Here is a 13,814-nt window from a genome sequence, read left to right as displayed (position 1 = left end):
TATATGGCCTTTATAAAATCTATATAATGAAACATGATGACTTTTGAATTTGTCATACTAGCATATTTTAGACGGCTCAGATCTGTTTAAATTATAAAATAACGGCTGTGATGTATCTTATTTTCCTACTTTTTTTGTTTACTTTTTCTTTTTCTCACCTATCCTCCCATGATCCTATAAATTATCCCGTGATCTCACCTTACTCCTTTTATTTTCCCTATTTTTTTATTTTTTATTTTCTTCCCTATTTATTTATTTATTTATTTTCTCTTTTTTGTTCCCTTATTTTTATTATTTTTATTTACACCGTTCAGGCACGGCATACACTAGTACTCCAATAATCACCAAAGATCCTCTAGAGTGAAATTTTCCTAAAGTTTCCTAAAGTGCTACAGTGTATGGTTGAGATTTATTGGCAAGTCACATCAGAAAAATTGATGTGACTTGCCAGTAAATCTCAACCATACAATGTAACACTTTAGGAAACTTTAGGAAAAAATTACTCTAGAGGATCCTTCCTCTCCAATAATACCCCAACACGCTTTCAGATTCCTCTCTTTCTCTCTCTCTATACAGTATATATATACGTACAAAAATCTGTAGCTCTACCCTCTTTCCCTAATAATATCTTTCTGTATCTCCGTTGATTGTTGCAAGCAGGTAAGTTTCCATCTCTATCTCATGTTCTTCAATCATATTTATTTTTTCGTAATTTTCTATTCCAACTTGTAATTTGTTGTGGTTCTGAATGATCAATCTGAAAATTGTGATTTTTTTGTGCGTGTATAATTGAGGGTTTTGTGGTTACGATTCTATGCCAAAATTGCTTTTTATGTTTGTTTTTAACTACCATGTTTTCATGAATTAGTCAATATCTTTAGAATGCTTATAATCATATACACCCATGGATTTGAGATTTGTGGGTATTTATAGATGTTATAAATATGGCTAGATTTCTCAAGTTTGCTACTTTGGATGATTTCAAGAGCAGGGTCATCTTTTGTTTGTTTTTATTTTGTTGTGTTATTATAACCCTGCAAGTAAACAAGGGCAAGCAAGCGTAGGATTAGTATCCAGAGTTTAAAGTGCATTTTCTTTGGTAAAGGCTGAAATGGAGTACTTGGATTTTTTAACTACTTTCATGTTGTTGCTCTGTAAAATATTCTCACTCATTATGAAAGACGTGAATATCACAAAGAGCTTAACATTCTCTATGGGAGCTTGCATTTTAAGATTAGTATCCAAAGTTTAGTAATGAGGTATGGTGTTGCTTTTGAGTCAAACTTGGTTCTAGATCATGACACAATGCAATTATGCAATTGTGTAAATTTTGTGGTTACCAGATGTTATAGGATGAATTTTGTTGTGAAGCGACATACCATCTAGAGATTTGATTCACTGGTTCTAAGTTCTCTTAGATTATCAACATTTGTTTGACCACTTTATGATTTTCCATGATCTCGTCTTGGATGTGGCTTCTTTTTGCAAGAATATTGGAGAATTGTGTCAATCAATCAATGACTTTTATATTCTTCCCTCCGTATTTTACTCAAAATTTGTTTTAAATTGAATTTGTTGCATATATTTTTCTTATATTTGATGGCTTCTTTTTTTTTTTTTTCATTTTTTGAATAAGCTCCTTATATTTGATATTTTAACGTAGGAAATATGATTAAGCTCTTTAAAGTGAAGGAAAAGCAGAGGGCTGAAAACGCCAGTGGGCCAACACTTGTTAAGAAACAAAGTGCTGGGGAATTACGCCTTCAAAGAGGTATACCATTGTATATGTATTAAAGATTTTAGCAATATCCAGTGTTATTGAAGTTGTTGGGAACTATTATCTCAGTCTCTCTCTGTGTTTTAAAACTTTTGATAAAGGTATTTCTGATTGTGGACTATGCTTGTGATGAAGAGATTGATTGCCATTAGGCTACTATTTTAACAGTCTTAGTCTAATGGCTACTTGATATTATCATTATTTTTTGAGTCCGCTCTTCACATGTTTTTTTTGGCTATCTGATTGCTGTGTGTGGATAGAGCCATCTAATTGGTTGCAAGCATATTTGTCAGCGTCTTACAATTCATGATGCAATACACAATTTGATATGGTTTTACTGATAATTACATATGTACCTCTGTAATGTAACCCAAGTTTATGATATGCTTCACAATAGACAATAAGATACCTAAGACTCACTATGCTTACAATATGTTTTACCTTGTTTTTGTAAGCATTTTTGAGAAAAAATAATAGTAAATATAGATTTATTGCAAAGTAGCAAAGCATCTTTCAAAGTTTAAAGCAGACATGTAGTGTGTCTTCTTTTATTCCTTTAAGAATTGAGAAAACATACCATTTATACTGTTTTGGTACACCCTTCAACCTTTGCAGGTTATTGGGAGCTTGATTTACTGTATTTGGTGCAGATTTTAAAGCTGACTTGAAATTGAACATTATAGGATTTTCAAATCGTTCAATATCAAAGTTAGAACTTTAAATCTGAACATAGTAAAACGCATGTAACATATTGCACAATCGGGGAAAAAACATACTGCCCAATTTGGATGTTCAGAACTTCTGCAACTGTATTTCTTCTTTTAAGTAATCAGTAGAGACACTAAACTCTATTGTATTGTACAGCTGTCTTTGATTGATCAAGGAAATAGAAATAATTTCATATACCAAGAATGTGTATTAGTTGATGCCCATATTTTCAATGTTACATCTTGAGAGACTATGTTTGGCTCTTTCATTGTCATGGAAATGAAGATTTACATCTGTTGACTAACATACTCTTATCCCTATCTTTTTTTCCACCTTTGAAATAAAAACTTCTTAAAGAGGCAAGCATTTATTGCAATCGCACTCAAGTAATGTGTATTTACATCTTGAGAGACTATGTTTGGCTCTTACATTGTCATGTAAATGAAGACGTACATCTGTTGACTAACATACTCTTATCCTTATCTTTTTGTCCACCTTTGAAATCCAACTTCTTAAAGAGTCAAACCATTTATTGCATTCGCACTCAAGTAACGTGTATCAATTTCCAAATCTATTCAGTCACCCAATCAGAAATATTTGATTGTATTTATATTTTAAAAGTTGACTTTTTAAAGCAGACAACCATTTTGGGTCATCTAAAAAAAGGACAGAAAAAGGATTGAGGGACTAGCTCTGTTTATTATTTTATAATTTTCAATTAATTATGTGCATCATAATGAATCACAAACTATATGATGTGATTCATGATGTAAACAAAGTATAGAGTTTGATACATGGTATTAAACACGATTTGACTACTATGGCTGCAAGCTGTAAAACAATGCCATTTTTGCTAGTCATATCGACCAAATTTATGTGGTCACAAGTTCAATAGGGTTTTAATTCGGTCATTATTGTTGCTCCGAGACTTTGTGTGTTTGCTATCCAATTTTTAGCAACTTCATTCATCTTTAGAACTAGCTTTTTCTTGTTCCAAAAGTGTTGATGAGAACTTCTACGCATTTGCCATGTATTTGTTTGTTGTACAAATTTTTTTTGACAAAGCCAAATAATGTCTAATGCGAATGCAGTGGTGCTAAAACCAGTTTTTAATATATGATAAATAAGTAGTTTACCTTATCACTAATGATTCTGTCAGCAGATTTAACTACAAGAGATTCCTGTGTAATATCTTGTAGACATTGGTGAATTGAACCTACCAAAAAGTTGTACCATGGCATTTCCCAGTGGCAAGGATGACTTGATGAACTTTGAGGTCACCATTCGACCTGATGAAGGATACTACTTGTAAGTAATCTTCTGCAAATCCCATGTTCTTTTCTTTTTTTTCCCCTTCTCCTTCCTCGAAATTTTCATTAAAGCATTAGGAATTCAACCTACCTTGGGAGGTAATGAAGACGTTTGGGTTGGAGCCCATCCAACAAAAGGGTGAATTGTGGGATGGGGTTTGGATTGGTTAGAAATTCCTGTATAATTGGACCTAGAAGAATAGAAAAATATATAAAGGAAAGAGCGATGCCTACATTAAATCAAGTGATTCATCATGGTAGAGGGGAAAAACGGCACATAATTACAGCTGTTAAAGGGTTGTTGAGAATGAGTAATCAGGGTTTATAGAATCATTTTCCTTGAATTCAGGTTTTAAATTAGCAGTATGGGGTCCAGCGATTAGCAGTCTCAAGTAATAAATTTAGATGGTAACCAACTATAATATATAATTTTTCACGTTAATACCTCCTCTTTCTCTTGTCCAAAACCTAGAATTCTATTAATTCGGCATAGGCTACATGAATGTTATAAGTTTACTGGATAAAATGATAAGTTGGGCAATTAACGCTGCATTCCCCCAATTCCCCCAATAACAAGACTCATGATCGAGTCTCCTTAAATTACCTATCAAAAAAACAATAAAAATGAGGAAATATTTTAGGGCCTGGTTTATTGATGGGTCTAATTGTGGTGGTCTCAGCTTGACTCATCTAATTTTAAGTAAGGCTTAATTTCAATCATTTAGGGTTTGCTTTGAATGCTGGACATACTCTTCTGCGTTATTCTTTCCTTGGGTGACCAAGTTTGCCTTGTTACTGTGTTAACTCATAAATTTTGTTTTTATTCTACTTCTATGTTTACTTTTTGCTTTCACCTTTTTAATATATTTTGGTTTTTATCATTTGGGTGGAACATTGATTGCTTAACCAGGAACATTGGTTTCTTCTGACAGAGGTGGTACATTCATATTCACTTTCCAAGTTCCAGCGGTGTACCCTCACGAGCCACCAAAGGTCAAGTGCAAGACTAAGGTAAACAGTGGCACGTATTGTTGTTAATGCATTTAGTTTGCAGTTTAAACGGTAATCCCGCTTGCAGGTTTATCATCCTAACATCGATTTGGAAGGAAATGTTTGCCTTAACATTCTACGAGAAGACTGGAAACCTGTTCTCAATATAAATACCATAATCTACGGACTATATCATCTCTTCACGGTAACTATATTTTCTTTTGCAAATAGGCCCTCCAACTTTATTGTTTTTACAATTTGTGCATACGACCACTTTTGTGTGAGCAGCAACCTAATTGCGAAGATCCCCTCAATCACGATGCTGCTGCCATATTGAGAGATAACCCGAAGATGTTTGAATCGAACGTGAGAAGGGCAATGTCTGGTGGTTATGTAGGGCAGACCCACTTCCCCCGGTGCATGTAGTAGTAGCTCTACTTGTACATCAAGATTCATTGATCAAAGTTCCAAAAGTTGGAAATTGGTTAGTGCTTTGCTTTTCTGTGTTGTATTGTATTGTTTGGGAACTAAAAATCTTGGAAAGCATACGAGTGTGCTCACTTGGAAGGTGTCTCTGTATTCTGGTGTAACCTGTAATAGGACTGACTGGTATTCCCTTTTGTTGAATTCAATATGTGAAACAGCAGGAGATTGTGGTTTTTTTTAATATATATATATATATATATATATATATTTTTTTTTTCTATGCCCTTAGGCATGGTTTTACAGGCCAATTTTGATTATCTTCTAGTATTATAACTTTGCCAGAACAGCAAAGCAACCACCAAGTTAAGAAAACATTTTCAATATGCAATTTTTTTGGGGGGGACTAATTTGTTGGTGGACTAATTTGATAGAGAGAGAGGGGTTTTGGAAAATTTTAAAGCAGCACCGTTGTATAAAACACCCTGCAAAAAGCCAAGCTAAAAAAGAAACACAACCAAGTTGGATAAGCAAATTTTCTGAACCACTGGAACTATGAGCAGCTTTGTACAAGAGAACACAACCAACAATTTCATTATGAATAATACATTCAAGCACACCATATACAAATTTTTTGAACAATGGAACCGGAATCGGAAAAATGTGGAGAATAGGAAACCAAGCTAAAAATTTAACTCTATCGACACACCAATATGTGAATACCATACACTGAATATATATTACAGTGGCAAAGAAATTAATTTGGAGGACTATCAATGCTGGTTTGACGGGGCTACTTACCAGCGTGATCATTTGGAGCACGTGAATGAGGGGCAAACCTCTTAACTATCATAGCCATGTACTTGCCCTGATGTTCTGCAAGTGCTAGCTCTGTTTCGCTTGGTTCTCTGGTTCCATCCCCAGAGAAAACTCCCGCACCATAAGGTGAGCCTCCTCTAATGGAGTCCATTTTAAACATTCCAGCTCCAAAGGTGTAGCCAATTGGAACATAGAGCATGCCGTGGTGGGCTAATTGGGTGATCGCTGTCCAACTGCAACAGATAAATCAAGCACAGATTATGGGTTTTCATTGAAACCTCCCTCCAAGAGAACATTTAGGAGAAGAAAAAAAACAAAAAACATGATCATTAGAAACCCCCCAAAAAAAAAGGGACAAACTTGTAAGGTATGTATCTATCAGCAATTAGAAATGGAACTCCAGGGATATCTTCTGTAATCCAAGAAAAAGCATAAACCTATGCCAAATAAAGCCCAACTTGTGATAGCTTACTTTAATGTTGTGTTTGGTTGGAGGATTTGAAAGGGAATTTGAAAAGGAAAAGAGAAAAGGTAGGTGAAATGAGAATAAAATATACTTACATTTCACCTAATTTTACGTACTTTTTCGCTATCCATTTCTAAATCACTCCCCAAATCTCTCAACCAAACACAGTATAAATGACACGAATCTTGTTGGGGAATTGGAATGTGATTCCAGGCCTCTATAATTCCACAAATGGATTGGAATGAGAAAGCGATTCTTGATTACCTACTCCAACTTAAATCACTTTCTCAAAATACATAGGTGCCGTTTGGTAACGTTTTCAGTTTTCTATTTATATTTATAAAAATTTAAAAAACTCAAATAAAAACTTGTTTGGTAAAATTTTTGATTTATAAATCAGTGGTCTCAGTTTATAAATTTGGCCAAAAAATGAAAATACAAAAACTGTGTTTTCCTTTTGAGTTTTCAATTTTTTTTTTTTACCACCCAACACTAGCCACCACCCGCCACCATTTTCCACAACCGTCTTCCGCTACCCCCACCCACCCCCACCCCCACCACCACCACCACCACCACCACCTGCCACTACCATTCACCACCCACCTACCACCATCACCCACCTGCCACCCATTCGCCACTACCACCACCCACCACCACCATCACCACCCACTTGCCATCTACCTGCCACTACCATCCACCGCCCGCCACCACCACCCGCCACCTACTTGCCACCACCACTCACCACCCAGCTGCCACCACCATCCACCACCTGCCACCACCACCACCACCACCCACTCGCTACCACCTACCACCCGCCACCATCACCCACCCACCACCACCACCACCCGCCACCACCCACCACCACTCGCCATCTGCCACCCACCTGCCATCACCACCCACCACCCGCTGCCACCACCACCACCCGTCACCTACTCGCCACCACCACCCACCCGCCACCACCTGCCACTACCACCACCACCACCACACCAACCACCCGCTACCGTCACCCACCCACCCACCATCACCACTTTCCACCACTGTCTTCCGCCACCACTTGCCATTTCTCATTCTTTTTTATATTTTTAAATTTTTTAAAACATTTTGTCAATTACCAACCGCGTTTGTTTTAAAAATAAACAAAAACCAGTTTATAAAATTTTTGTAAATATAAACTGAAAACATAAACGTTACCAAACACACCCATAGGAATTTGATAATCTCACATTGCTCGAAGATGGATCAACAATATTTGTAAGGGGCTATTTGGCATGGACTATAAGTGCACTTCTTTGGGTCATATCACCTCTATACTTTTCTATACATCTTTTCGTAAAAAATTAAAAACTATATTTATTTAGACCATCACAAATATCTCCTCATTTTTTTTCCACAACCAAACAGGCAAACACCATTGGCACATTAATTAGCTCAGAACAATTTTGGTGTTTCCTATATTAGGGAATACCTAATCTTTAGAACATTGAGAATGACAGTTTATTCTGCTACTTTCTTCATATTTATTAGTTCTTTCACTCTTGTTCTTGGATCATCTTCAAATTATTAGCAATCAGGAATACATCATAGTTATGAATCCTTCAAACTATTCCCAAACCACAACATAGCCCTGGCAACAATGCTAGGATCACCCATTTGTTTTTGTGTCTGATTCGATGTTTAGTTATGCATTCTTAGACTTATGCTAACCTTGGTGATACAAAAACTACAAAAAGGGAAATTCTGACAGTACAAAAACAGAAATCAAATTTGTGAAAATCCAGAGTCACAGAGCCAAACACATCAAGAATTTAATACATGATGAATTGAATAGTTATGCTGATCACTAAATCACCAATCTATTTATCAAAAATAAAATTTGATAAATTGAAGTAGACTCACATTGTGGTCTCTTGGCCACCTCCTTGTGTACCGGTACTCACAAAGAACCCGGCAGGCACCCCAGCAAGCTTCTGCTCCTCCCACAACCTCCCAGTGGAATCGAAAAAGGCCTTCATTTGGGCAGACATACATCCATACCTCGTCGGAAACCCAAACAACAACCCATCAGCCTCCACCAACTCCTCCACCGATATCACCGGAATCTCACCTCCTTTAGGTGGCACTTTCATTTGTTCTAAAGCCTCTGGCGAAAGGGTTTCCGGGACCCGGTACAAAACCCCTTCAGCCCCATCAATTCCATCAACCCCTTTCTTCATGCTCCTTGCCAAAAATTCCACATGGCCATACATTGAATAGAACACAATGAATATTCTCAACTTGGTCCTTTTCACTGCTGCTTGCAATTGCAAAGCCCCATCTTGGACTGGGGCTTTTGCATTGGAGCTAGGGTTTTGATTTTGAATTGGAACTGAACTATCCCTTATTGGGTGTGGTAAATCATGATCAGGTGCATCCAAAGGTGACCTTTTCTTGCTGGGCACACACCCTCCTCCTTTACCCATAAACTAGGTCACCTATTTCTTGAAGATTCTCGATGATTTGATCTGTCTCAAAAAAATAAAAATAAAAGAAAATAGTACTGAATTTCACAGAGGCTCTCTTAATTCACATCAATTTGGGTCTCTCTTCCAATGAGAAAATGGGTTGAAGGGCTCAAAATTGGTCTTGAAAAACCCTGATTTGGGGTGCTGAAGTGGGGTTCCAAAACTTGTTGTCTAGAACAAGGTTGACCAGAGCTGTTTAAGAACTACACAAGTGTGTGAGAATGTCACATGCAAGCTTGCAGTCAATAGTGGCCAAAGACTTTGGAGGAGAGAATTATTCACACGTTTGTTTTCAGTTTTTTAGAACAAAAATGTTTTAAGCTCTGAGTGCTGTTATGGTGTGCAATCCCTTAAGGTTGTACACCATATGCAATCAGTACAAAAGGTGTAAATGAAAGGTGTAAACATAAAACAGGACAGTAAACAGAAAGGCGTAAGTGTAAGGTGTAAGTTGCACACTTAAAAAAAGTCCTAAGCTCTAATAATTCTAATAAAGTGTGGGTTCTATCGTGATGGTGATGTTTGTATCATGTGATTTTTATTTTTATTTTTAACTTTTCATGTTATTAAAGTTCATTGATTTAGAGGGATGTATTATTGTTATTTTTAAAAATATTTTTAAAATTTTTTTATTTTCTTATTGTTTGTATTGTTTGTATTTTTGCTAATTTTTTTAATAAATATTTTAAGTAATTTTTTAATTTTTAGAAACACCTAACATAAATATACTTAAAAAATATAATTTTTGTAAAAAAATTCACTAAATACTAAAAATATAAAAAAGAAAAGAAAATTCAATATATTTTTTATATTTTTGTGTATTTATTAATTTTTAAAAATATTTTTTTATAAATATTTTACTTTTTAGATACATTTAAGTAAGGTACATCTAAAAAAGTAAAAAAAAAAAAGCTTAAAATTTTAAAAATATTAATTAAAAACAAAAAAAATACGAAAAATTAAAAAACTCAATTTTCAAAAAATTGAAACAAAGCACACTAATTACTTTGCTCCAAAAAATTGACTCAACTTTTCAGAATTTTTTATTTTTCATATATATTTTTTAAATTTTTATTCAAAATTTTTAATATTTTATTTTTATTCTTTAGATATATCTAACTTGAATATACTTAAAAAACATAATATATATGAAAAAGAATCTTTAAAAAATTCATCAAATAAAAAAGATAAAAATAAAAATACATTTTTATATTCTTGTATATTCGTTGAAATTTTTAAATATTTTTTTTTTATAAATATTTTATTTTCTAAGTGTATATAAATTATATACAATTAAAAAATAAATAATTTATTTAAAATATTAATTTTTAAAAAAAAAAAGAACACGAAAAAAAAAAAAAAACTAACTTTTAAAAAATCAATCAAACTGAACAATTGGAATTCACACTTCAACCCTTTGTTAGAGGGATTTTTCTATGATACATGAAGGTGGTTTTCATGTATCATACATAAATAATTTTGGACCATTAGATCTAAAAGTAAACTATATCTAACCATTGATTGATAATAATAAAACCAGGTTAAGAAATTTAGGTAGTTTCGTAAAAAATAAGGTAATTTTTTTAATGGTTTTGAAACCAAAAAGTAGTTTTTAACTTACCACGATAACTAAGGCCAAGTTTGGGTACTTTCAAAAAAGCTAAAAAGTAAAAAAGTTACTCAAAAAGTTAAAAAATTAACACTATTCACCAAAAGTCAACAATTACGGCTGCACAACTCCCAATTCAAATTTTTTCCTATAAATCAATTTTTACAATTTTTTATTACACATTTTTCAATAAAAAGTCAAAAAGTTAACCCAAACATCCATATTTTCAACCTCAATTTTTTAGTCCAAAAAGACAAAAAGTACACTTTTTTAGTCTTCCCAAACTTGGCCTAAGTATACTTACTATTTGATGTGATTATACTTACTATTATTAATAACTATACTTACCATTCAATTATTGATAAAATACACTTAACCTGCTATTCAGGTAACAGGTAAACTTAAAAAATTAAGTTATAATAAATTTTCAAAATCTCTAAACTAAATATAAAATTTATAAAATAGAATTTAAGGAAAAAATAAACAAAATAAATTTGAATTCTAAACATTTTATTATAATTTATTACATTTTATGAAATATGATTTTTTATTTATTTATCTACATAATAGCAATAAATGAAACCTAATTTCCTTTTCATTTATCACACTTGAAAATAATAAATGCAATTAATAAGAAATATAAGTAATAAAATATAGAAAAAATTATAATTTATTTGAGGGTTCCATGAACAAAATTTTATGTTTATTTTTAAATTTTTTGAATATTTGAAGATTTAAAGATAAGATTGTTGTTGATTTGGAACTCCTTAGGTAAGAATCTATGTCTCTATCGTCTCTATCTCTTTTTTTACATTAACTTTCCATGATATTTTGAATTTATAAATTTTAATATTCTGTTGGAATAACATTTCACCTAGTTAAAAGAAAAATTATGAGATTTAAGTAGTAAAAAAAAATCAAGTTTGATGAAATAGTAAGTGCAATCTTAAGTTTAGTTTAAATAATTAATTAATCAAGTCTACTAAAATAGTAAGTAGAGTCCCATTGAGTAATAAGTATTGTTTAAATGATGAGTCAAGTTTTATAAAGTAGTAAGTAGAGTCTAATTGAGTAGTAAATGTTATTTAAGTGATAAGTCAAGTTTAATAAAGTAGTAAGTAGAGTCTCATTGAGTAGTAAGTGTTATTTAAATGAGTAGTAAGTCAAGTCTGATAAAATAATAAGTAGAGTCTCATTGAGTAGTAAATGTGGTTTAAATGAATGGTAAGTAAGTCTGATAAAATAGTAAGTATGGTTTAAATGAGTGTTTTTCAATTTATTACAACAACAAAACACATTTACTACTTGATATAGTTGTAATTATTCCACATAACTACACTTACCATTCAAACATTAATAAAATGTACCTAACCTCTAAAATAAATATAAAATTTATAAACTAGAATGTAAACAAAATATATATATATATACAAAATAAATATGAAATTTATAAATTTTATTATAATTTTTTACATTTTATGGAATATGATTTTTTTTTATTTATGTACTTAATGGCAATGAATGACAATAAATGAAATAGTAAATGTAGTCTTAAATTTAGTTTAAATGATTGATAAGTCAAGACTAATAAAGCAGTAAGTAGAGTCTCATTGAGTAAGTATTGTTTAAATGAGTGATAAGTCAAGTTTGATAAAGTAGTAAGTATAATCTCATTGAATAGTAAGTGTGGCTTAAATGAGTAGTAAGTCAAGTCTGATAGAGTAGTAAGGATAGTCTGAATAGTAAGTGTGATTCAAATGAGTGGTAAGTCAAGTCTGATGAAATAGTAAATCCAGTCTCATTGACTAGTAAGTGTGGTTTAAATGACTGATAAGTTAGTTTGATAAAGTAGTAAGTAGAGTTTCATTGAGTAGTAAGTGTGATTTTGATAAAGTAGTAAGTATAGTCTCATTGAGTAGTAAGTGTGGTTTAAATGAGTTAAGTCTGATAAAATAATAAATAGAGTCTTATTAAGTAGTAAGTGTTATTTAAATGATTGATAAGTCAAGTTTGATAAAGTAGTAAGTAGAGTCTCATTGAGTAGTAAGTGTAATTCAAATGAGTGGTAAGTCAAGTCTGATAAAGTAGTAAGTACAATCTTATTGAATAGTAAGTATGGTTTAAATGAGTGGTAAGTCAAATCTGATAAAATAGTAAATACAGTCTCATTGACTAGTAAATGTGGTTTAAATGACTGATAAGTCAAATTTAATAAAGTAATAAATAGAGTCTCATTTTATGAAATATGATTTTTTTATTTATTCCTTCTCATTCTACTTGCAACTCTTTGGGTCTCAACTTACCACTTACCATCTATTTTAGCTCATAGTATTGTACTTACCATTTTTTACTTGCTTTTTATTAATTAATTTATTTACACATATTGCAAATGGAAGATAACACTGAGCAAAACAAGAATAACATTATATATGAACTAGATGATGATAACGGTAATGATAGTGAGTATAATATTCATAATGAAGATGATATTGTCAATTCTAATGATATTCCAACTGAAAGAGATATTATGAATAACTTTTTGACTTTTTTATGAGAGAAAAAGTGAAATAATTATAGTTTGAATGTGACATTTTGTCTTATTAGCTTATTTAGTCTGTTTTTTTCTTTTTGTGTTTTTTAAGTCCCAACCTTAACCCACTTGCCAAACGACAACTAAGTAGTAAGTGAGATTTAATTAAATAGTAAGTTAAGTCCAATTAAGTGGTGCCTTATTGAGTAGTAAGTCATATTTGATTGAGTAATAAATGAAGTTTGATTGAGTAGTAGTGGTGATATGATGGTGATGGTGGTGGTGGTGATGGAAGTAGTGATAGTGGTAGCGGTGGTAGCGGTATGGTGGTGGCAGTAGTGGCATGGTAGCGTTGATGGTAGTGGGATTGGCGGTGATGGTGGTAGAGGTAGCAATGGTAATGGTAGTTTATGGAAGCAATGACAATGTTGATGAAGGTAGTGGTGGTAGTAGTAGTAGCATGGTGGTGGTGGTGGTGGTGGTGGTGGTGATAATAGTGGTGGTGATGATAGTAGTAGTGGTTGAGTAATTAAGTCATGTAAATTATTTTTATTTGTAAAATGATATCACATTGCTTAATGTTTGAGTAAATTATGAGTAATATTATTTTGTGATTATGTTTCAAAATTACTTCTTTAGTTTGATTTGATTTTAAGATTTTTATAATTTCATTCTAAATTT

The 13,814-nt window shown here is 32.5% G+C and overlaps 2 protein-coding genes across 2 annotated transcripts; one reads left to right on the top strand and one right to left on the bottom strand.

Moving 5' to 3' along the window:
* Positions 1-508: 508 nt before the first annotated feature.
* Positions 509-5,519, top strand: LOC114293784 (NEDD8-conjugating enzyme Ubc12). The gene is made up of 6 exons (XM_028237911.2): positions 509-660; positions 1,664-1,771; positions 3,685-3,793; positions 4,728-4,806; positions 4,874-4,990; positions 5,074-5,519. Exons 2-6 carry the CDS (start codon positions 1,669-1,671, stop codon positions 5,209-5,211), a joined length of 546 nt encoding a protein of 181 aa, XP_028093712.2. The 5' UTR covers positions 509-660; positions 1,664-1,668; the 3' UTR covers positions 5,212-5,519.
* A 253-nt stretch (positions 5,520-5,772) lies between these two features.
* On the bottom strand, positions 5,773-9,318 carry LOC114293783 (putative NAD(P)H dehydrogenase (quinone) FQR1-like 2). Its single transcript, XM_028237910.2, has 2 exons — positions 8,390-9,318; positions 5,773-6,260 (listed from the first exon to the last, which is right to left on the bottom strand). Exons 1-2 carry the CDS (start codon positions 8,950-8,952, stop codon positions 6,002-6,004), a joined length of 822 nt encoding a protein of 273 aa, XP_028093711.1. The 5' UTR covers positions 8,953-9,318; the 3' UTR covers positions 5,773-6,001.
* Between the last annotated feature and the right edge of the window lie 4,496 nt (positions 9,319-13,814).

The sequence above is a fragment of the Camellia sinensis genome, chromosome 2, assembly GCF_055761805.1.
Source record: "Camellia sinensis isolate YWXY chromosome 2, ASM5576180v1, whole genome shotgun sequence".
In the NCBI taxonomy this organism is placed as follows: domain Eukaryota; kingdom Viridiplantae; phylum Streptophyta; class Magnoliopsida; order Ericales; family Theaceae; genus Camellia; species Camellia sinensis.
This window is presented reverse-complemented; position numbering and strand designations above follow the sequence as displayed.

Bases quoted from the DNA above. Each gene is read 5' to 3' on its own strand.
- LOC114293784 (XM_028237911.2), top strand. From the start codon at position 1,669: ATGATTAAGCTCTTTAAAGTGAAGGAAAAGCAGAGGGCTGAAAACGCC. The intron at 1,772-3,684 runs GTATACCATTGT...AATATCTTGTAG, and splicing joins GGAATTACGCCTTCAAAGAG to ACATTGGTGAATTGAACCTA. The intron at 4,807-4,873 runs GTAAACAGTGGC...TCCCGCTTGCAG, and splicing joins AGGTCAAGTGCAAGACTAAG to GTTTATCATCCTAACATCGA.
- LOC114293783 (XM_028237910.2), bottom strand. From the start codon at position 8,952: ATGGGTAAAGGAGGAGGGTGTGTGCCCAGCAAGAAAAGGTCACCTTTG. The intron at 6,261-8,389 runs GTGAGTCTACTT...TATCTGTTGCAG, and splicing joins GGTGGCCAAGAGACCACAAT to TTGGACAGCGATCACCCAAT.